Genomic DNA, 24,655 nt, shown 5'->3' on the forward strand with positions numbered 1-24,655 from the left:
TGAACAGAAATAGAGCGCAAGTTTGATCCGCATGAATACAAATGACTACGTCACTCCCGGAACTGTCATGGCGCTGCACACATGCAGTGTCACATAGCAAAAAGTAGACTAGAAGGTAGTGATTTCAGCAGCCTCATTTGCGACTTTCAAAACGAAGTTCAACAATTCTGATAATCGGGAGAAGTATACGGTAATTTACTTTCAGATGTGTCAAATATTACCCTGCTTAGCGCAATCGTTTTCTTCTTTCCTAGTTCCTGGAGTGTTGGCTGGCTGCTGTATTCGTTTTTTAACATAGTGGATATAGAGGATATCACATTACCTTAACCTATTATTAACCTGGTTCGGATGTCGGTTAGAGTACTTCAGTCGGTAGATGCCCAGTTTGGTTTACGTGTGTACGTTCGTTCTTGATGTAAATCAGTGATCAGCAAACTGCTGTATTATATTTAATTTTAATGCATTAAAAATCACAATTTGGCATAATGTGTAAGAAACAAACCACTCAACATGTTGATGCCTAAATGAATTGATACATAAATATGCTGATACACTAACAGGCGGTACCCATCAACGCTGTTCAGAGTGACGACACCGGAAGTTCAAAATGCTTGATCGTCACTTGCACTCTGGAGTTCCCAGAAGTGCTGGGCGGTTCATTCAAAACTGAATAGAGAGCATAAATTTGGAGATAGAATTACGATTTATGGTTATTAGTAATCAATAATTGCATTAGGTTACGATGTGTTAATGGCCCACCGTCATGTGTACGTGGTAACATCAATGTTTTTTTTTATATTATATAACAATATATATCATTATATATTGACGTGCATAGTCCCCACTATAGTATGCTGCATGGGGATTCTCCCATACTCTGAGAAAGCAGGACGGATGTACGGTTTCCCCATTGAGGCAGGGAGGAGACGCACATGGTTGGCTCAAGTCGGCAGGAGTATTTTATCTGTAATCAAAGATTACAAAAACAATTATCAGCAAACGCTCTAATTGCACAAACAAAGAATACACCATTGGGAAGCTTAATGTTTGATTTATTAAGGCACATTTGGAGGCAGACGCTGATGGAGATGCTATTCCCACCGTCTTTGAGCATTGTCCTGTGGTCATAAAGAGGAACACCTCTGCACCACCATGCACCCCTGGGCCTGTAAGGATGGAGACTATAGCCCTTGATCACAGCTATAACGTTAAAGGGGACACGGGTATAATACGTATTAATTCTGAATAATTATACTAATATTTCTTATTAATAAGTAAAGGTGCCATGTCTTCTACTTACTTCAGCTTTAAATACTGAGGAAAGATGGAATGAGGAGACTGAGAGAAGGGAAAGTGAGAGTTAATAAAGAGGAGTCATGGCTAGTGAGCACAGGGAGAACTGACACCAGCCAGTCAGCCTGCCGCAAGTAAAGAAGCTATTGAACAGTCAAATGAATGTATCGAAAAAATTAAAGAGATAAGAAATAATCAAAAAAAAGCAAGGCGGCTGAAAAACAAGGTAGGAAACTGCATCTCAATAAGATAATGAAACATTGAAAGTTCCAGAAAACCTTTTCAAAAGACAACATAGGCAGGCCTGCTTGAGCTGCTCCCCCCGCGACCCGACCCCGGATAAGCGGATGAAGATGAGAGATGAGAGAACATAGGCAGTAGGTATCCTACCAGACTCTCATTTCATTTCATTTGCACAGAGAGTCTGGCCTCCCTCCTTTGACAAACGTTAACTCCCTTGAAGGCGGGTGTCTGTTGGAGTTTAAAACTATTGGATCTGCCCAGTGCCACTCTGGATCGGCCATAACCATCGCTAACGTTTGACTACAACTCAAACTAGCACACAACCTCAAATTCATTGTTCTCAGCCATCCCTCTGTTCGCTGATTGGACCGGCAATTTTTGGCCAGAGGAAACCCGGGAATATACCGCAAACCCAGACGTAGTACTGAAGTGAAGGGAAATGAAAATTGAGCGGAAGTACGTAGGCGGGCGGAGCCAGGCTAGGCAGGAGGTAGACTAACCACAAAAGGAATGAACTGGAACAATGAATCAGAAGGCATTAATTATGTGCCTTGCTGCGGGTTCAAGTCCATGCAGGAGCTGCAATTCCCCTTCCGGGAATAAGCCCCTTGCGAAGAAGGATGCGAGGCATCAGATTTGAGCCTGTTGTGTTGACTGAGGTCTTTAGGGTTCGACTCGATGTGAGCGGCTAACTTCCGGGAGCTATTGAGAAGCTCCACGATCCGCCCAAATACGGGGTCCATTGGAGTGGACGGAGATTTTGCGTCTCTCTAAATGACTCTGGTACCCATTCCCGAACCCCTTCTACCTAAAGATCAGAAAGGGATATTACATGGCCCCATACAATGTCTTTTTTGTATCTGTGTCCCCAATTTAGCGACTGGAATCTGGATGGCTGAACCAGGCACTGGTGATGGCAGTGGCCAGGGCATGTCTACGCCTCGGGGCAGGGGCGCGGCTATGGGCCGTAGAATACCTTCATCCCTCTCTCCTGGTCGCCTTCCCACCATGCGCTCGAGGGACCTCACCCTAGGAGGGGTGAAGAAGGTAGGGCTGGTGAAGGCTTATCTGTCCTCTGAATCCTCATGGTCTGCTACTACATACAGGCATGATGATGTATAGTTATCCAGTGTCTAGGAGATGTCGGCATTTGGCGTAATACTAAAACCATTTCTAAATGGGTAAACTTTAAAACTATACAATATCATTTCAACCCATGATGGTGAACATTTATTTGTTGCTTTTCAGAAAACGTTTACACCCAACATTATTGGCAGAAAAGCTAAAGAAGAGTAAGTTCCTAAAATCGTAAAAGATCATATGAAAGACTTTTTTTCAACAGTTTGACCTGAAACTGTTTTATTTTGTTTCTTAGAACCAAGGCTGATGGCGAGCATCCGAGGGGCAGGAGGGATGGAGAGCGGGGGGGGCGTGGCCAGAGAGAGAGAGGCAGAGGCCGGGGTCGGCCAGAGGTCATCCAGTCCCACTCCATCTTTGAACAGGGACCTGCTGAGATGACCATGAAGAAGAGAGGTACGCACGAGAAGGGTTGCACAACTACTTTCCTATTGATCAGCAGCACGATAGCCCTTTACAATTAGCCAACGTTGAGCACGTATGCAGAATAGACGTCAGTGGTGTATGCTACTCTGAGACCACTGATGCCCCTTTGCGCCGGTAGATGACCCATGAGTAGCGGAAGAAAAGCGTAGGCCCCGGCACACGGAGCTGTTTTTTTTTTGTGAAACCGCACAAGTCTTCTGCGTTTCGGCGACCGTCCAGACGGACCCAGCGGATCCGGTGCCCGAAACCGCACTTTTCTGAAACCATGTCCCAGGGTAGTCTCATAGGGCTGCAACAACTAATCGATCAATTCGATAAAATCAATAAAAATCGATTACTCGGAGTCGGCACCGTGTGCATCAACAGTCATTCAAAGCAGCGGTAGTGATAACACAACCGGACGGTGTAGAAAGTCCCGTCAGTTAAAAATAGTAATCCAGTTTTTAAATCCATGTTAAAATCGGCAGGATATAGAGCTAGTTAGCTTAAAAAAAAAGTAGCAAACTGTGTCAAATGTGATGTGTTCAGGTCGGCTCAGTAATATGATTGATGTGTTCAAATGCAACACAAAAAAAAAAGAAATGTGACATTTTGACGAAAACTTAGATAGTATAGATAGATAGTAAAGATGGATTTATGACCTGTTTAACATCCTATCTTGAGCTATGATCATGTTATCAGCAATTAAAGCAATAATACAAGTTATAATTCAACAAAATAATAGAAAAGGTTCAGGAGTCTCGAAAATGGCATCAATACCAATAAAAATGAACAAGCTCCTGTCATCTGAGAGAAATTAAGATGATTTAATTTCTTCATAACCATTAGTATTTACCTTTTAAAGATCTTATTGGTTTACCATGGACATCCCTTATATACTGTATATATATATATATGTATATCATACATTGTATGTTTTTTTTGTGTTATCCCAATTATGTTCTTTTTTTTTTTTATCATTTAATATTACTTTTAATAGTTCCGGGACGTTTGTTCGCAGTAATATATACAACCAACAGGTGGTTGTTTCAATTCCATTCAAAAACCTTTATGACTATTGTTGTGCCATAAAGGTATTACCAATGCATTATTTATCTTTATTTTTCGTACCTGATGGAAGTATGTTTTCTTTCCCTACGAGAGTTTTGTACTTTGTTAATGCATAATAAATTAAAAATATTAAAAAAATATATACGTAAATATTTTTTCAATACATTTGTTGTCAAGGCGGGGCCCTACTGTTGTTAAGGCGGTCGCCTTATCCATACAGTGCTGGGGGAAACGATGGAATGCCCTTTGAAGTGTAAGTGTGGGTGTGTTCCTCAGGTACCTATGAGACAGAGAGGGACGCTCCCACCGTGGGTCCATCGCCCATTATCAACATCAAGAAGGAGAAGAGGGAGACGGAGGAAGAAACCAAAGAGATTCTGCGAAAACTGGAACGAGACAACGTGAGTCCCTCGCTCGGTGAACTCTTGAATAAACATGACTTCAACCACACGCGTTCTGTGTTCTAATCCCGGCCCACCTTCTGCAGTTCATAGATGATCCTCACCTCTGCAGTGAGGAGAGGAGCTGCCCTGTCCAGCTCCCTCTTGCGGTGTCGGGGTGGGGTTTTAGGGAGGAGTTTACGCCTGAAGTAGCGAAAATTGAAAAGGAGGAGGAGGAGGGCGTTGACTGCATGGAACCTGAAACGAAAGGTACCGGACACTTTGCGGAGTATAAGGACTTCAGAGTATCTGTGGATGCCTTTTGTTATTGTAGAAGATATTATTGTGCTAATAGGGAAATCTTAACAGGTCGGCCGCCTGATTGTGCAAAGGTTTTCACATCTGTAAGCAGGTCTCCAAAAAGTCTGGAACTGCTTCCTCCATAGGTGGCGCTATTTTTATTTATTTTTTTAACCTTTATTTAACCAGGAAAACATCTTATTGAGATTAAAAATCACTTTTTCAAAAGAGTCCTGGCCAATAATTCCTTGTCAATGTTAATGACTCTTTCCTGCTTCCCCTGTTGAGGAACAGTTGTATATAGGCCTTTTTGACACGCTATATTTGCCTCTGACCAATAATGTCCATCTGGATAGATACATTTTCTGAGTTTTTCTTATGTGAAGTTATTTGGAAATGTAAATATTGTTATTAGTGAAAAGTATTCCATTCCGTAACTCTTCATTATGAGAGGGACTTATCTCAGCAGCCCGAGGGACATGAATCTGGAATAGTTGGCGGGGGGGGGGGGGGGGGGGGGAAGGTGGATGCTGTGGCCGGCAGTTTGTGTAGGCTGTGAATCCTTCTTGTGACCTCTCTCCTAGTGTACAACTGTAAACACCAGATGGAATTATTTTGAATAATAACAAAATAACATGGCTTCATACACATGTATAATCTTTCCAAAGGCATTACCAGAATCAACTCTGGTCCACGCTCGTTCGGTCGACGGGGGCGGAGCTCGTACCTATAAACTTCTCAATCCTCAGGACTGAACCCTCGTGTTCAGCTCAACTGTCGGCCCCAGTGGTATGATCGTGACGTGCTTGACTCTCTGGCACCCACAGTCCCTGTCCTCTGCTCCCTCCCCACAGTGAAGCAGGAGCCCACAGAGGTGGAGATCAAGAAGGTGGAGTCTGCGTTCCGGCCCCCCCCGCTGCCTGAGCCCGAGGTTCTGCCCGAGCTGCTCCAGAGGTGGAGCCTGAGCAAAGGGGAGGAGCTGTTCTTTGTGCAGCTGCCCGACTCGCTGCCCGGCCAGCCGCCCAGCATGGAGACCCGGCCCATCAAGACGGAGGTGCAGTCGGCCGACGGACAGGTCATGGTGCAGAAGACGGACCCACAGGTGGACACACAGCCTCCGGAAAATGGCTCTCGCTGTTTGTATATATATTTTTTTCATCAAGTAAGATGGTTAATTTTTTTTTACTGCATATCAGGAAGACGAAGAGGAGGAGAACAGCTGCACGCTGAAGGACCTCAGAGAGGGCCTCGTGGGGAAGATGTTGGTGCGGAAGTCCGGCCGCGTCCAGCTCATCCTGGGACACATCAAGCTGGACGTTTCTCTGGGAACGTCCTGTGCTTTCCTTCAGGTAAAAGGGCTATTTGTAGACTCAGACCCTTTTTAGACACCTTCCACAAATTTTCCACAAATTTTCAAAACATCCGGCTGTGTATTCTAATCATCTGTTACCATATCTATTTCCTTTTAAGGCTAGAGTAAGTTTGATTTTGAGTCCCACCACTCCCTTCAGGCCTCCTTACAACGCCATTCCCCAAAACCCATGACTAATGGAAATGTTACTTTTTTTTTTACAATCTCAACCCAACCCCATTTTCTTTGTTTTTCTTGTTCCAGGAACTGGTATCTATTGGGACAGAAGGCCGGACAGGGGATATGACCGTATTGGGTCACATCCAACACAAAATGGTCTGCTCACCAGACTTTGAAGCACTCCTAGAAAGCAACATATAATGCTGCTGAAGGCCATGTGAATGGTGGACAGTCCTTTTTGGACCTTATGTTTGTACCTTAAGTACAAAAAAGAAGTGTTTGCCATCACATAAAGAAATGTATAAATATTGTAATAATAGTGTTCGTTTTGCATTTTGATTCATATTGGTGGTTGAAAACTTCTATATGATTAAACAATTGTTTTGTTTTTGTTGTATAGACACAATTATCAATACTATTATTAATTGATGTACATGTGTGAATAAACAGATTTTTGACATCCCAAGTGCGAATTGTGCTGGCTTTTTATATATTATAGTGTCCTATAAATGGTAGGATGTATATTACCATTTTTAGATATTGATATTAAGTTGAATGCTTTTCATTTTCTCGTTTTTAGGTTTTATTGTTTTTTAAAACATTCATTTTCATAAAAACGGTATCTTGAAAGCCCTTCTATTGGCGGGCAAGTGTCAGATCAGTGAGAAACCGATTAAACTGTTTCTGCTCATCGCTACAACGATGAACAGGAACAAAAGACCAGCTTCTCACTGATCTTTAGTGTCTGCTCATCGCTGTAGGGAGGTTCAGGCACCACCAGGCGTCATATGTGACCCCTCGTCTGCAGCCCAGGCTGGCCTGGGACCGGACTGTTTCTATAGGACAAGATGTGCCCGCTCCGGGCTTGTTTCCCCCGGATCGAGTTCACAGTCGCACAGACAAAGACGGACGGTGATGAGCGCCTCCCGAACTGCTTACTGTAACTGTACGGGACTTACTTCCCCTCTCTTTCTGCGGTATATCAGCTTTTCATTGTCCCTGTATTAGATGACCGACCGCAAATGAACACAAACGTGAGTAATATGCCGTCGTTAATCTATATCGTGTATGTAGCCCGGTGGACCGGGGAGCATGCTAACTAGCGCATCGCCAGATCACTAGTCCTAGCATGCTCGTAACGAGCTAATTTTAGCATTCCCTCCTCCGCGTCCGGGAAGCGATATACTCGTTTATTTTAAGGTTAATCAAACACTGGTCATTTTGTCCCCGTTGCCTTCCGGCCGTGATGGACATGCTCGCCGTTTTATCATGAAGGGAGCAGCACCAGCCCACACACGGCCCGCCGGTCTCTGTTGTTAACATCACAGCTGGTTCATATGTAGTCCGTGCTTTGGTTCCAACGGGCCACTAATTAGACCACTGCGGGGTGTAGTCCCACCGGCTTACTAACCAGACAATTGTGGGGTGTAGTCCTGGTCTCTAACCAGACCACTAAGGGGTGTAGTCCTGGTCACTAACCAGACCACTAAGGGGTGTAGTCCTGTCACTAACCAGACAACTGCGGGGTGTAGTCCGGTCCCATGGGTCACTAACCAGACAACGGCGTGGTCAGTCCGGTCTCCACCGGGTCACTAACCAGACCACTGGGGTGTCGTCCCAACACGGAGTAGTGAAGTACAGCCGCCTGCTGTGACTGTTGTTTCTAACTATTGTCCTACAGGAGGAGAGTGAAAGTGACCTGCTGGTTTTGTGTATTTCAGGTCTCTAAAACCGAGCAGGGTGACATGGTTTCCACCCGCTATGCGTTACCATACCTCTCTTATCCACTGTTGAAGCTGCGTGGGACCACCCGCTGGGTGTGGGGACCAGACCTGCTGCAGAAACCACATAACTGACGCCACATCTCACCTCCATCGTCCGCTCAGAGTTGCTTTTGGTTTAATTTTAAACCGATGGATGGGTTTTATAATGAAACGAAATGATATTGCCGCCGATGAAGAAAAGAAAAACGACTTACGTGGACATGGACTCCTTTGTGTGAAATCTGATTTGCTAGACCATTTAATGAATGTTGTGTTCTGACATCAGGGACTAGGGCCGCTTTAGGTCCAAGAAGTAGCATCAGCAACAACACTTTCTGTCTTATTCGTAAAGAGATTGCCGGACTTCAAGATGGGGCTCTTCTTCAACCCCTTCAACAACTTGATATGCATTCTCCTGGGCATCTCCCTCACCGTGTGGTTCACCATGCTCCTCGTCTTCATCATCGTGCCGGCCATCTTTGGGGTGTCGTTTGGAATCCGACGGCTCTACATGAAAACATTACTGAAGGTCTTTAAGGTAAGTGTTAAGGTGCCGAATAATTGTTTGAAGGTAAAGTCCCCTTTCGAGACGGGTCTTTTTTGTCACAATAGTGTGTACACGTGAACACTTAATTCTCAACATTTCCTCTTGCCACATTGTACCGCTCCTTACCTCCTTCTTTCTTTAAGATTTTGGCTTCAAGGGGATTTCTTGTGATTACCATGCGGCTCTTAGTCTAAAGTTATTTACTAGTTGGCCGAGACCTTCCCCTGCTCTCTCCAGCTTGAACTGAACCCAGGCAGGTAAATGCACAAGGGTATGACTCAGTCGGGACTGCACAAGATTAAAGCACTATAAATACACTATTTATAATGGCATTCGTTTCAACATCCTGAAATGGCAGGGTTTCAACTCTATTTGGGAAAAGGCCATTGGACAATGAAACCAAAGATGTTCATCTGTCTTCTAAATCTCCTCTCTAAAATTGTCCCAGCAGGGTCCTTGGAGAGCTTTCTAGGAAAGGTCAGGGGGCGTGGGGGGGGCTGGTACAGCCCTTTGAATGTCTGTGCACATGTAAATCGGAGCATGATTCAATGGCCCTATAAATGATGGCTCGTTAGAAGCCCCATGCTTGGCTCTTATTGATTTATCCTGTTTGTTTTTGGGTGTGTGTCGGGAGGGGAGATGGAAGGAGGCCTATTATGTAAGAAGCTCTTCCACACCCAGTTCTCTAGAAACACATGTTGGCTGTGTTCCATTTCACAGAAATGCAGTCACCTCTCTATGTGGGGCACGGTCTAGAGGCGTGTTGTGGCAAGGCTTATCAGAAGAGAGGCTAGCAGAAAAAGGGTTTGATTGTCTTTGGGCATTATTTGTATTGATAGTGACATTGCTTTGGAGTATTTGTATGATTAGTTTCTTCAAACCCATGACTAAATTGGCTTTACTGGAAGATGTAGTTTTAACAAGGTGTCATAACATGTTTATCTCCATAAAACGTAAAACTTGTGATCCCAAATTGAGACATTTTATTAAAATCATCCTCCTTTTAGGTTTCAGTGGGAGATTTATAAATGCCTTTCTCCGCCACAGCAGTGTAAGCCCTCAGTTCAAGTCAAAGGAACAGGGAGGAGGTTTTCAAAACGAACAACCAGTGCTGCAGGCAAAAACCTTTTTTCGTGTACATGCATTCTTGGCATTCTTTTAACCTAACACCGCTGCCTTATTGGTGCTACAGCTTTCATTCTGTCCTAGCCCAGCGCAACCTGATGCCTTTTTGAATATAACATACAGCCGCAACATGTTGCATAATGTCAAAGTAAATGGTGAGGGTAAGAATTGTACCTCGATGCAAACTGTGTTGTCAACATCTGTTCCCCCCCTCCCCCAATCTGGCCCCCTTCTCTCGCTTTTCTTCCGGACCTGTAGAAGGAACACTTTGTTCTCTTCCCTAAGTTCTCGCTTGTTTATTTATTTTTATTCTTAAAACATCTGCTTGGGTTTTACCGGTCCGCCTGCTTTGAACTTAAATCAATACATTGAACCATTAATGTACCATAAGTCAATTCATTCAGTATTATTTCACCAAATCATACTGAATGTTGATTGATTGATGTATTTGACTGCAAGTGTTCTTTCATATTGTCGGTTCTTCGTCAAAGTTTACCAACCATGAATAATGGCCCAAAAACACGGCGGCCCAAAACCTTTCAGTAACTGTGACGACAGCGTCGAGGACGAGCCCATCTGGATGGTAGCGTGACTTCTTCTCTTCTGTCTCCCAGTGGGCGACGCTTCGGTTAGAGAGGGGCGCCAAGGAGAAGAACCATCTGCTGTACAAACCCTACTCAAATGGTATGTTAGCGATTGGTTTATCCCTTCTCCGTGCGTTAACATGGAAGCACCGAAGTACAGACCAACCCCATGTCCTCTCCCTGCCCCTCCGGTCTCTCCCCCTCAGCCATCATCGCCCGGGAGCCCACCTCCCTGGAGCAGGAGATCAAGGAGATCCGCCGCAGCGGCTCCAACCGCGACCTCAACTCGGCCTCGGAGTTCGAGATGTCGGACATCTTCTACTTTGCGCGCCGCGGCGTGGAGAGCATCATGGACGACGAGGTGACCAAGCGCTTCAGCGCCGAGGAGCTCCAGTCCTGGAACCTGCTGACCCGCAGCAACTACAACTTCCACTACATCAGCCTGCGGCTCACCGTGCTCTGGGGCCTGGGCCTACTCATCCGCTACGGCTTCCTGCTGCCGCTCAGGTGCTTGCTCCGTTTGTGTAGAGCCGACCTCATCCTCCACACTGAACCACATTATGGTGTCAATCTACCCCCTTCTGGCCCTCCACACTACACCACATTATGGTGTAAACCATCACCCTTCTGACCCTCCACACTACACCACATTATGGTGTCAACCATCTTCCTCCTGGCCCTGACACTACACCACATTAGGGTGAAAACCATCTTCCTCTTGGCCCTCCTCATTAACCCCATTTTGGTGTCAACACATCTTAGGCCACACTCAGCCGGACACATTTCCAGCCCAGAACACTGAAACGATTATCAAAGCGGGTGAATCGCCCTCGTAACCGTTAGTAGTCTGGAGGATGGGAAGAGTGTCTGTTTGGGAGGACAGTGGGGGGTCTTTGTCCCGGGGTCCAGACATCAGCGGCTGGATAATGTGTTAGGTTTCATTGTGGATGGGGAGCTCTTCTGTAGCGCTAGTAGTATGGACTGTTGGCATCAATTCTGTTTTCTTAGGACAGTATGTTATGCAAATAGTTATGTAAATGATATGATACAAATTTCCAACTGAAAAGATATTTATGGCCGTTTATGCATGCATAAATTACTAACTAACTTGCTATCACATGTGGTCTGTGGAATAGACAATATGTTTATATGATGTAAGAGGAGATGGAGCGGCCGATTGGTTAACTGGCTCTGTTAAGCCCGCCCAGTAACTGGGCCTCCGCCTGGCAGAGTGCCACTCAGCAGTGGTCAGACACGTCAGGCCACTGCTGGGTGCAGACAGGCCGCGGTCCCACCAGAGTTCCCCATTCTTCCTCTCTGTGCTGTCATCAGGGCTCAGAGGACGAGGATCTGCCTCTCTAGCCTGATGGCCATTTCACCTTTTTATGTTAATGCATCCATTAATCTCGTCTCATCCTTCCTCCCAATGTGTTTGGACAGCTCAGCTGGACGGCTTAACTGTGCTGCTAATGTGTTCTATTAATGTGTTCTATTAATGTGTCCTGCCGCGTAAGGGACCAAGTGTAACTGATTGTGGAATGGGGTAGATTTATAGGAAAAAGGTGACCTGCTTCTGTGGGGTAACACCAGCTATTTTTGAGGAGCTTTACCCTTCTACCTCACTTGCAGAATAGTCTCCCCGATCATGGTGTCTAGGATTACTGTTCCCCTGGCTGAACCTCTGTGGCCTAACATGTTGTGTTCCATGACAGGGTCACGCTGGCCTTCACTGGGGTTGGTCTCCTGGTGTTCCTCACCTCCATCGTGGGACTGCTTCCTAACGGCAGGTAGGATTATGGTGGTTCATGTTCTGTGAAAATCATTACGATTAATGATTGGACTTCGTTTTGGAAGAATCTTTTATTTCTTTTTAAGATTTATTTTCATAACATTTGAGGCCTGACGACTCCAGAGACTCGGTCGAGTCCTGTAGGCGGACCCTAACGACCTCTGTGTGTTCTTTAGGGTGAAGAACTACCTGAGCGAGAAGGTGCACCTCATGTGCTACAGGATATGCGTCCGGGCGCTGACCGCCATCATTACCTACCACGACAGGTAACGTGTGTGTGTGTGTGTGTGGCATTTTTACTTACCCAACGGATTAGGGCTGCAGGATATATCGGCCATGTAGGATATATTGATATAATATCCAAGTGGATTCAAGATTTGACAATATCGTTTATATCGATATATGCGTTAAAATCGTCAGTTTCCGCCTCCCTCAAGCGTCTTTGTTTGCCTTGGAGACTGTGAGCGCGATCCCTCCCCCTCCCACTCTGTCCTTCCAAACGTGTGCAAAGACGCCTCATTCCCGCCCCCGCCGCCCCCTCACAACACAACAAGCATGGAGGATACCGGTAAAGAAAACGAGACGGCAGCGGGAGATGAAATACTTTCAAAGAGGAGAAACAACGTCTCCATATTATGGAAATGGTTTGGGTTGAAAAAAACTGATGAGCAGCAGGTGCAGGTCATCTGTAGAGAGTATAGCAAAACCGTTGCGGCTAAAAGTGGAAGCACGACAAATCTGTTCCACCATTTACAGCAGCGGCACAAAGTGCAGTATGAGGAATGCGTAATAAACTCTGTGGCTGTGCTGCTGCATCACCGGCCGCGAAAGCTTCTTCTGCCCCGAAACAATGTCTTTTGCAAGCCTCCTTCACTCGTGGTGAGCCATATGACAGGAAAACCGCGTAAAGTCACAAGCCGCGTGGAGATATATCATTAAAGCGGTGGCCTACCACATTGCAAAAGACTTGATCCCGTTCGCAACGGTGGCCCAGGATGGTTTCAAAAAGTTGCTTCAAACAATGGACCCAAGGTACAACTTGTCAAATCAAAATTATTTGAAAATGAAAAACTGTTCCCTTTTCTTTTAAACATGTTCATTCAATTTAACATTCTAGCACTTGGCACATGTGCCAGACAGAGTTCCTTAATGGCACAACCAATGTTTTAACTGGCTATTTGTGTAACCTTCAAAGTGATCCATTTTGTTGAAAATAACGACACAAAATCACGTGTTTTAATAAAACTGCTTGCAACATCTCACATGTGGCTTTTGACGTACAAAAAAAACATTTAACCCACTCTAGAAAATATCGAGATATATATCGTATATCTCTATTCAGCAAAAAAATATCGGGATATCATATTTTGCGCATATCGTGCAGCCCTACAACGGATCAGTTATTTTGGATTAGCTCTAATTAGCAAGCGACCAAAGTCTGGGAGCAGTCCAGTGGGTTGTTGGCAGTGTCTTGATTTAACAGGTTGTTAACTACGATGGCTGGTTACATAAGTGTGGCACTTTGCCAAAAGTGTGTATTTTTTTTGAGTGTTGTGACTATCACTGGCATTTACTTGTTGTGTTCACATAGTTTGGTTTACATCTTCAAACGCAAGTAAACAGTATTTAAAATTACAGTATTGATATTGCTATATAACTATTGGTAATAATTGGTTAATGGTGCCAAAATTCAACAGATATCCACTTGAACCTCAACCAATTACATGAAATATTCCTGAGAACAGCAATTTGACGTGTCTGCATGTTTGTTGATGTCTAACTGAGTAATTACTGTAACAGAGTCCCGTCCAATCTATCGCTACACAGAGGTGTGACCGTTTAAAGTAAACACAAAGGCCTGCTACGGTGAACCGGCGAGCTGATGACCTGTCAGGGCCCTCGCTGAGCGCTGCGGTCGTCCTGGGATGACGTGGGAGGTTGTTTACTGCAGGCGTATGCCAGCCTCCCCGGGTGTATTTGCATTGAGTTCTTGTCTTTCTAGATTATCTAGCCTCAGAGCAATCCGAAGAAATGATCACAGCACAGGCAGAACCACACCCACGTGACACCACAACATGTACATTTTAACGTGTAGGGCCTTAAGCGGGCGGCTTTGTACAAAGCCACTCCAGTCATACACACGTTCACACAACGACGGCAGAGTCAACCATGCAAGGTGACAGCCAGCTCGTCTGGAGTAGTTAGGGTGAGGCGTCTTGCTCAGGGACACCTCGACACTCGCTAGGAGGAGACAGGGATCGATCTAGTAACCGGTTAAAGGCAACCTGCTCTACAACCTGAGCTACTGCCGTACCCATATGTAGATATTAATTAAAGGTGCAAGCCTTCAGAAATATTTAATTCGGTAGCCACCCGCACTACAATGTGTTGAAGGTTTGCAGGTTGGCTCAAATATGTACTTGCTTCCTTTAATGAGTCTCTGGCTCTCTCAGCCTTGATGAGCCTCTGTGACTTGCCTCTGGAACGTAGGCTTGGGGTAATGCATGCCTCCCGGTTCACAAACCTCATGTTCAAGTCCTCTTCTCTGCAGTGGTAAACGGAGTCTCTTTATGTTCTGCCGTTACCTGCCGTTCTGACTACTGGCCTCTTTATTTCAACACTCCTCTGGATTTCCTGTAATAAATGTATCCACCTTGGGCGTCGTCATTTGATGTTGACACTCTTCCTGTCTGGCTTCCTCAGCGAGAACAAACCCAAGAACGGAGGAATCTGTGTGGCCAACCACACCTCGCCTATCGACGTCATCATCCTGGCCAGCGACGGATGCTACGCCATGGTAACCACAGCGCTCCACTGAAGGGGCTCGCATACAGAGATCAAGCACCTGTTCTCCCAGGATGGCTGCTCCCAGATCAGCTAGCTGTATTTGTATTGTGCGTGTGTTCCAGGTGGGTCAGATCCACGGGGGGCTGATGGGGGTCATCCAGCGGTCTATGGTCAAAGCCTGCCCTCACATTTGGTTTGAACGCTCTGAAGTCAAAGACCGCCATCTAGTGGCCAAAAGGTAACAACACCCATGCTATTATCACACAGGACTCTTGCTCTGCGTTAATGTCAGGAGTTTAATTGAATATTACTTGCGAAAAACAATACTTGTTATGCTAACAGTTTCACATTTCTTTTTTCACAGGCTAAGTGACCATGCAGAGGATAAGTCCAAGTTGCCTATTCTCATTTTCCCAGAAGGTAGGATTGTGCCTTTCAGTTGAAGAAAAACTGAATGTTGTAACGGAGTTTTGAACTTTTTATTCATGAACTTGTTTGTTCCAAACCCAGGGACATGCATCAACAACACCTCAGTCATGATGTTCAAGAAAGGCAGTTTTGAGATTGAGGCCAAAGTCTACCCTGTAGCCATCAAGGTTAGTCATCGCTGCATTGTGTCTGTATGTTGCTTTTCAAAGTCACTCTGACCATATACAGGCTACACCCTCCTTATTTACATCGTAGAGCACCGTGTCTGTTGAAACGTGTTAATGGTGTTTTGTCCTCCAATGTCTCAGTATGATCCCCGTTTTGGAGATGCCTTCTGGAACAGCAGCAAGTACGGCATGGTCAGCTACCTGCTGCGGATGATGAGCAGCTGGGCCATCGTGTGCAGCGTGTGGTACCTGCCCCCAATGTTCAGAGAGGTGAGGGCTCCACCGTGCTCCTGCTCTTAAAGAGATGTTGTTAAAGGAGAGCCAACTGATTACGATTTGGAAACGAAATGACAAATCGAAGCGTATGTGATTGACCAATGGTTTCCCCATATCAGAGAAGAGATGTCCTGAGGGGCAGAAATGAACCGGGAGCAGTCAAACGTGAGCTTAGAGGCTGGCACAGTTAACTTGAAACTGATATTTTCTCAGCACAGCCTAGCCTCACCAGCATTAGCATGTTAGCATGTTCGCAGAATATTGTGCGCACGATGAGTTGGCCCAACGACAAGAATTTCTTCAGAAAATGCACATGCGGGGTCATAGCTAGTTTACATTGTCGTTTCATATTTTTTTGCATATGGTTCATTACAATTGGGTACCAAAGCAACTATCCAGCGAAGAGGCATAACCATAGGATAACTTGATGAGGTAATGGACTCAATCAATTGCGCCGGTACTATAGTAAAGCAGACAGATGCAGAATAGAGCTTAGTGAAAGACCGGGCTACCCTCTTCTTTAAATGTGCAATGACAATCGTCCACGCTGTGATGTGCAATATTCCTCAGGAGTGCTGTAGGGTTTTTGCTGGACTCTTCTATAGGCATTGATGGAATACAAGGAAAGATATGTGTCCCAGCCTTCCTCACTTTGAGTTACATTACCCTATCCCTGTGATGCGTACATCCTGCCCACGGTTCCCTGAACGACCCCACACATCCACAATGCAACCTTCTGTAGAGCACCAGACTCAGACAGCGTGTTGTCATGCCTCTGTTGACAGGAAGGGGAGGATGCCGTGCAGTTCGCCAACCGAGTCAAAGCTGCCATCGCCAGGCAAGGAGGACTAGTAGACCTACTCTGGTGAGCATACTGAAAACGAGTCGTGGTTGGTTCATTATTTGGTAATAAATCTGTGGTAATATCACTGGTAATAACTTTTGAGATATGTGGTTATAGTGTTTACCCAGTAGTGGACTAGCTTAAACAGTCAACTACTTACCAGTACAAATAAGCAGTAGCCAATAGGATGTCTGTACCCAGTATTGACACAGTGTTGCTGACCGCATTGGCTTTGGTTTGTCCGTTCAGAGTTCCCCTAGACTCTGCATAGCCCCCCCCGCCCACACCCCTCTTACGCACTCATTGTATATTGTACGTCCTTGCACTTAAAAAATAGTACTAAGCATTGTGTAGCTTCTTATGCTAGCTTTCTTATTGTTAGCTCTTGGCACTTGCTTCTAAAAACATCCTTACTGTACCGCAGTTAACACTGTTTCTCCTTCTTCTGACAAATGTACTCATTGTAAGTCAATAGATAAAAGCGACCTGCTAAATGTAATATAAATGTCTACAGGGACGGAGGGCTGAAGCGGGGGAAGGTAAAGGATACCTTCAAGGAGGAGCAGCAGAAGCTGTACAGCAAAATCCTGGTGGGAGCCCAAGAGGACCGCAGCCGCTCCTGAAGCCCCTGAGAGAAGTGGACATGGGCCAGGAGCTCCAGCCAGGAGCCACGCAGAGTTGTGGGAGGTGCCGGGTTGGACCGCTGAATCCAGCCTGAGAGGCTCCCGGTCTACCAGGACCCCAGGACGGACTAAGGCCCTCCCTGGTGTCCACCCTTCCCTGTAAGACCCTCCCTGGGTGCAGCCTGGGCAGCATACGGTGGGCCTCATCGCTGCCCCCTCCCAGTCTCCCTCGTGGAATGTTCCAATGGGAGGCCGGACTTTGTTCTTGTTATTTGGTTAGACTGTCAATACGGTGCACACAAAGGAGGCCAAGTGATTTCATTTTGTCTCGTCAAATGTTTTTGTATTCATCCTGTGGCATTGTATTTTTTCAGTAGTTATGATTTTCAGATTTTCCTTTTTATTAGCCCGTTTGTTATTGTTAACGATGTTGAAAGTTACAGCTCTGTTACTAATCGGACCTAGGATAATACGGAACTCCAAAGGATACAGCTGGTTGGTCTCGAGACAGACAACAAGGGACGCATGACCGGCTAGTATCCAACGACAGTAGGCGACAGTAGTGCCATTTTTGTTACGCATTAGCTATGAATATATTTCTATGGTGTTTATATCTCGAAGAGGTTTTACATTACAGTCCAGATTGTATGTGCAAAGTCGCCAATGTTGGGCTTCTGTTTAGGAGATGTCCTCCTGTTACTGGTTCCTTTCTGTCCTTGTTTTTAGCTGAATGTTTACTCGTCACATCATGAAGTTAAAAATATCTCCACTCCAGGATCTGGACAGAGGTTGTGAAGATGTGACCCAGCTAATGTCCTCGTTCCAGCTTATATGCACCACAGTCCATCACTAAACCCGTAGCTCCAGCCTGGGAAGGGGCCATCGAGCACGTATTCCCCACCACTCTTTTTACACCACCTTTATTAAACATCTTGTTCGGAGCGGGACACTGGAGGGTTTTCCTCGTTCTTTCGGCGCTTGCCAAGCGCTCCATTCACTCCTGTTCCACTGCTCCATTCACTCCTGTTCCACTGCTCCATTCTTCCTCCTCCTGGCCCGGTTCCTGACAGAGTCCCCGTGAGAGACTTGGACTGGGTTTGGGTTCTGTTGAAGACTGGCCCGACGGAGGGAAGCCCTGGCCGTTCCGCCAGACACCGGCGGCCCGGCTCTGCTGTGTTATCAGGAATAGCCGTAAGATGTTACATGTCTGTCAGAATAAAAGTTCTAATATTGTGACTTTAAGCCTTGTTTAATATTCTTAGAGGCTGTGTCCATGTGAACATGGGCTGTCTACTCAGAATCTCTGCAGGGACAAAGCCCAGAATGCAGTTGCTCTCCCAGCCTTGCTCAGCGTTGGGAGCAACCCGCCCCCCAACGCATGGCAACCACCTCGAGATGGAAATGCGACTAAAGAACACGGTTCCGGAAAGAGAAGTCTGAGCTGCCAAATGGCTCGACAAGTTCCTTGTGTGGAGCAAGCAAAGGTTCTGCTGGTGGTCCTTTAACTGTTTGTTTCCCCTGGGCATCTTGTGTTACTGCTAGAAGATGGTGAACCCCCAGCCCTACATGCGTTTATGCTATGAGGAGAGGTTATTACTTGTATCAGCGAAACTCTAAACACAATATGGTATCGGCTGTTACACGTTATGCACAATATGAAGGGCTCACTATTGAGTTTAATTGTTTAATCCAAAGCTTTAGTCCAGTGTTGAATCTCATTGGTTTAGTTGAGCATATGAATGTCCAGGTCAGTGCCCTTCTATATCCCGGGAATGTATGAACAGACTCATTCCACAGTGAATGATGATTCTCTAATGAAGGATTTATCGGCCAACAAATCCCATCCCTGTGTGCAATTGGTATATTTGCATACAAAAGAATAGCGAAGCCTAGTTGGTCGCCTAGTAACAAGACTACACGTTGCATAAATCAACATAAACACTAATAGTCTACCTATGTGAGGCTTTTTTTATGAGGGAAGATCCATTATGTATATCAAATAAAAAAATTCTTAGATCTCACTAAAAAGAAGTTTACCCACAGAATAAACAAATGAGTGCAGGGTAAGGATGGGGTGAATTGGGTGCAGGATGGAAATAATCGCGACACCGCATTTACGACCGGCAGTGCGTGTGGGCGGGGCCTTCGAGCGCTCCCCGCCGCGCCGCGAGGATCACCGCGTCGCTCCAGTCCGCGTCTGGCAGCGCAGCAGCAGATGCCCCGTCCAGCCTTTAAGTCCGCTAAATCCCTGTAGGCCAATTAACCGCCATGAAGACCCAAATCCCCGCCTACTTGGCCACTTTTTGACCGACGATGGAGACGAACGCCGCTTCACCGCTCTATAACAACACCGTGAAGCGACAGCCCGCCATCAGCAGACGACCACTAGTTGGGAAAGAAAGTCAGACGCCTTCCTCCAGAGATATGCATCTATCGTTTTTCGCGATTCTAGTTTGAAGTGAGGTCCTTACGGTCGTCTTGAGCTCTGAAGAGAAGGTCTGCACCCGTCGTTGATCTACTCGGAGTTCCGTGGAGTGTTTCTGCAGGTCGGGGTTGTGCACCATGGAAACGCACACTGATGTGCTGCTGATCACCGCCAATGTGGGCTCACTGTTTGATAATGTAAGTATTGAGGAAGACAACTCGACTTGTGTTTTTGCTGTAGTTGTATTGAGTACTTGTTTCCTTAGGAACTGTTGGTCCCGCTTACACACCATGTTTACGTTTGGAAAGTACCCCTTACGCTTTATTCATGTGCTTGACTGCATTTTGACATACATCCTGCTAATCGGAGGAATGAGGAATCCAATAATAAGTGTTGTCTTTTCAAGAACCAAACACACGATATTCTGAGCTATTATCATAATAGCTCCTTTTGGTTCACAACCTCGTCACAGCCCGTCCTTCCTGTGTAAGAACACAGCCCGGTGCCTGTACTCATGAAACAACACAGATCAAAGTGATATAAGCATCTAACCAGGGAAGGTACACATCACTGTTGGTGTGTCTCTGTCTGGCGCATTTCATCCCTTATCGTGGTAGATGTGTTTTGCTCTCTTCATCCAGCAATGTGCGTTGTTTTATTTATTGCAAAAACAAGCCTGTCATAACATGTTGGGACCCATTTGTCATTTGATTTTGTGTGTGTGTGTGTGTGTGTGTGTGTGTGTGTGTGTGTGTGTGTGTGTGTGTGTGTGTGTGTGTGTGTGTGTGTGTGTGTGTGTGTGTGTGTGTGTGCGTGCGTGCGTGATGGGGGGGATACACTCATGGAAATTTGGCTGAGCTCCATGTTTCCGGTGGCCTATCTGAGACCAAACTAAAACATGTTAGATCCCATTGTGGGAAAACTTTGTAAACAGAAAGATGATGTCCGTAGGGACAGCAAAGCTTTTCCACAGAAACACACACACACAGACACACACACACACACACACACACACACACACACACACACACACACACACACACACACACACACACACACACACACACACACACACACACACACACACACACAGATTTGTGTAAACATTTACCCAGCTTTCAGGATAAGCCCAGGAACTTGAGCAGACAGTGATCCAGTGTGCTGCACTGTAATCCAGTGAACTGTGTAGTGGTGCTGTATGACCCCCAGTGATGTTCCCGATAAAGACTCAGTGCATTACTCAAGTCCAGATGTGTGGATATATGGTTAGCATATAGCAACTTTATACAGCATGAATATACCATTGAAATGGTCATTACCAAGAAAATGTGTGTCCTAACGCTAGACAAGCATATCTTTAATTTGGTGATCTTTAATTTGGTGACTGGCTTTTACCACAGAAGAGCTCTTGTGTCGTAATGTCTCAGACGGAAGTTGGGCATATCAACATTTCCCCTTGACTAAACCATGAAATCACCTTCTGAATGTTGGCACAACGCTAAAACCAGCATACAGACTATGCCTTGTGCTATCATGCAACGTGTTTCCATTCAAACTGATGGTCATGAAAACCGTTGTCTGATCGGCTCCTGGCTGGATCCGAGCAGACATCAGGGTTCTGCTCTGTAAATAAATAGCTCTCTCTGGGCCTGGAGACTTTAGGCTCTGAGCTCATGGTTGTACTCTCCTCTCTGTGATGCCATGCAAATGCAGGATGCAAATGTGCTGCTGAGCATGGCACAGGTTCACCTGCCCCCACCCCACCACCACCACCACCTGACCCCATCCCTAACCTCGCTCCACCCCCCCCCCCCCCCCCCCCAGAGAGGTCAGGAAATTCAAATGCCACCACCAAGTAATTCCTCTCTTTTGGTTGAGTTGAAGGTTGTTTTCATAATTACCTCACATTTGTTTTGGGTCACCTTTGCATCCCATAATACAAGCCACTTCCATTGACCTTTTACTCTTGGAGTAGATACTGTTGCAGGAAAGCAATGCTCAGTGAGTTCAGTGACGGTTGTTATCCCAAACCTTTGGGAATCAAACTGAGTCGGTTACCTTTGGGCAGGGGGAGTCGAACTCTAGCCACCGCTACACTAACACTGATTTGTATTGTGTTGTTTAATCCAGTCCTGCTGGATTAAAGCGTTATTAAAAAAGGAGATGCTGTTGTGATGGGTGAAGGGCTTGGGTCTGACGTACGCTGTGAGGATTTGTTATACTCATGCATGTTTTATGTTCCTATTGTCCACATTAAAACACACCTGTCCAAAGAGCACAGGAGGAGGCTCTGAGCTCTCGTTGGCTACTTGAGAAGGCCATGTACAGACACATCGAAGACACAAACACACCTACACACACACACACACACACACACACACACACACACACCTACACACACAGACACCTACACACACACACACACACACACACACACACACACACACACACACACACACACACACACACACACACACACACACACACACACACACACACACACACACCTACACACACAGACACCTACACACACACACACACACACACACACACACACACACACACACACACACACCTACACACACAGACACCTACACACACACACACACACACACACACACACACACACACACACACACACACACACACACACACACACACACCTACACACACAGACACCTACACACACACACACACACACACACACACACACCTACACACACACACACACACACACACACACACACACACCTACACACACAGACACCTACACACACACACACACACACACACACACACACACACACACACACACACACACACACACACACACACACACACACTTACACACACACACACACACACACACACACACGGACAGACACACACATAGACACACACACATACATACACACACACCTACACGCACACCTACACACAAACAGAGACACACACGGACAGACACAAACAATCAAACTAGACTCATACAAGAAGAAAAGGCCTAGAGTGTGCGTGTCTGGAGAGCAGTTGGCACATGGTTTATATTATTCAAGATATTACATAAGATATTACATACACACGGTTGGCTTCAGAAAGCGGACGGAGTTGGTTACTGGGGCCTTGTAGGAAAAACGACCTGGTAAATATTAACTTTAGCTCACAAAAAGTAAACAGAAAACTATTAATTGAGCATAGTTTTTCCTCTCTGCCTCGTATTGCTGTCTGGGTAGCGTTACCCGTGGACGTCACTTTGGTTGTCAACGTTTTGGCTCTAGATCAACCGGAGCTGTCTCTCCGTACTGCTCCCTTTGTGTGTGTGTGTGTCCAGGTCTGTGTGTGTCCAGGTCTGTGTGTGTCCAGGTCTGTGTGTGTCTTGGTCTGTGTGTGCGTGTGTCCGGGTCTGTAGACGCTCACACCCTTGAGCTGTAGAAGTGATTGGTTTTGTTCTCTTCACAGGTGGGCGAGATTCAGAGTGGATGGCTGCAGGAGTTCTACGCGGTGAGTCTGGTGTCCGGCTCTGCCTGCTCTGTCGTAAATCACTGCAGCAGCCGTAAGAAGATAGGAACTCTGCTTGTCATCCAGAGTAGAAACACAACGTGTGTTTTTGTAGGTTGTTCTCGGCTCAGTTTTGGGATTGCCATGATTGGTAAAAGTTGGACCCAGGAGAAGACAAATGAATAAATAAAATCATAAATTAGCACAACTTCTCTCATAGAAGACACTCGTGAGACTTTCCCTTTACCGCCCAAATAAGGCCACAGCCTTGGCCATCGCAGTGGAAAAATCTTCTTTTTTTCTTTTTTCTTCCTATGACCTCAAATGGATAAGTTTACCTCTCACTGTAATAAACTGTGTTGACCCTATGCATGCGTCTCTCTCTCTCTCTCTCTCTCTCTCTCTCTCTCTCTCTCTCTCTTCTCTCTCTCTCTCTCTCTCTCTCTCTCTCTCTCTCTCTCTCTCTCTCTCTCTCTCTCTCTCTCTCTCTCAACAGACCATCCAGAGACACAAGCCCCAGTTTATTGCCCTGCACTTCCAAGAGGTGGGGGGGAAGGACTACATGCTCAACATGGGCCATGCTGAGAACTTCTTTAGGTGGGCTTTGGTGTGTGTACGTGTGGTGCAAAGGTCATCACGTCTCAACCGTTAAATGCTCTTTAGTCTAGATCTTTATTTCATACTTATTAAATTAAACTTAGTAGTGTAACATATTCAATTATTAATGGTAACACTACTAATAATAATATATGTATTAGCCTGTAACAGAGGTTTATTTGTTAATCTTTTGTAGCAGAAGCTTTGATCCAAACTAAAGAAAATGTGTGCTTGGTGAAAACATTCACCAAGTAAAACTAAGAACATCAGAGTATCATCAGAGTTTCTACTACAGTAAAGACTATAGGTGTGTTTCTGCTGCAGGAGTATCGAGTCCAGCGGGGAGATGAAGACGTACGACAGGACCTGCATCTATGTGGACAACCAGTTCAAAGCGGAGGACAGATTTACGGTGAGAACCAGAGAGACTGCGCTTGAGTTGGATGACTTTGGAAAATACTTTTGTGACATTTGAATGACATTTCTTCATTGTCTCTCATCTTGTATTACCCTAATCATGTTTCCCTGTCCGCTCGCTTGGGTCAGCCGGTTCTTCCACTTGAGGAAATACCAAACAAAAGAAAGATTTTCCAACATGTTACAGTGTGGTTTTTATTGTTTAATACTTTTTTTTCTTACTTAGAAATGATTGAATGTGATGAAACTATCCTTAAATTATCAAAATCCTTCTTTTTTTTATCACATGGCTATTTTTTGGATTAAATGTTAATATATTTACCTTTCTATATTTTACTTATGAGTATTGCTTTTTCTTGAGTGAAGAAAGCTGTTTTCCAACGCGCACAATCCTCATTCGAGTAATTCAGTTTTAGTAAAAACATTT

At 45.5% G+C, this 24,655-nt stretch overlaps 3 protein-coding genes across 5 annotated transcripts; all 3 read left to right on the forward strand.

Annotated features, from left to right (window-relative positions):
• The first annotated feature begins 28 nt into the window (after positions 1-28).
• polr3d (polymerase (RNA) III (DNA directed) polypeptide D) lies at positions 29-6,826 on the forward strand. 2 transcript variants are annotated; one of them, XM_060054954.1, is made up of 9 exons: positions 29-190; positions 2,414-2,583; positions 2,785-2,828; positions 2,912-3,069; positions 4,426-4,550; positions 4,637-4,799; positions 5,684-5,931; positions 6,026-6,178; positions 6,445-6,826. In XM_060054954.1, the coding sequence occupies exons 2-9, from the start codon at positions 2,428-2,430 to the stop codon at positions 6,559-6,561; spliced, it is 1,164 nt and encodes a 387-aa protein (XP_059910937.1). In that variant the 5' UTR covers positions 29-190; positions 2,414-2,427; the 3' UTR covers positions 6,562-6,826. The 2 variants fall into 2 exon arrangements, with proteins under 2 accessions (XP_059910937.1, XP_059910938.1); XM_060054955.1 differs by lacking the exon at positions 29-190 and adding an exon at positions 2,013-2,319.
• Positions 6,827-7,167: 341 nt separating this feature from the next.
• Positions 7,168-18,530, forward strand: gpat4 (glycerol-3-phosphate acyltransferase 4). Of its 2 annotated transcripts, none has more exons than XM_060054930.1 (13): positions 7,168-7,306; positions 8,082-8,661; positions 10,410-10,479; positions 10,586-10,886; positions 12,092-12,166; positions 12,345-12,434; positions 14,872-14,965; positions 15,078-15,193; positions 15,320-15,375; positions 15,466-15,551; positions 15,693-15,821; positions 16,613-16,692; positions 17,186-18,530. In XM_060054930.1, exons 2-13 carry the CDS (start codon positions 8,494-8,496, stop codon positions 17,292-17,294), a joined length of 1,374 nt encoding a protein of 457 aa, XP_059910913.1. In that variant the 5' UTR covers positions 7,168-7,306; positions 8,082-8,493; the 3' UTR covers positions 17,295-18,530. The 2 variants fall into 2 exon arrangements, with proteins under 2 accessions (XP_059910913.1, XP_059910912.1); XM_060054929.1 differs by having other exon boundaries at positions 7,183-7,394.
• A 918-nt stretch (positions 18,531-19,448) lies between these two features.
• LOC132459990 (inositol polyphosphate-5-phosphatase A-like) lies at positions 19,449-24,628 on the forward strand. The gene is made up of 4 exons (XM_060054931.1): positions 19,449-19,916; positions 23,176-23,217; positions 23,711-23,811; positions 24,136-24,628. The coding sequence occupies exons 1-4, from the start codon at positions 19,857-19,859 to the stop codon at positions 24,284-24,286; spliced, it is 354 nt and encodes a 117-aa protein (XP_059910914.1). The 5' UTR covers positions 19,449-19,856; the 3' UTR covers positions 24,287-24,628.
• Positions 24,629-24,655: the final 27 nt, after the last annotated feature.

Source organism: Gadus macrocephalus, chromosome 6 (assembly GCF_031168955.1).
Source record: "Gadus macrocephalus chromosome 6, ASM3116895v1".
Lineage (NCBI taxonomy): Eukaryota > Metazoa > Chordata > Actinopteri > Gadiformes > Gadidae > Gadus > Gadus macrocephalus.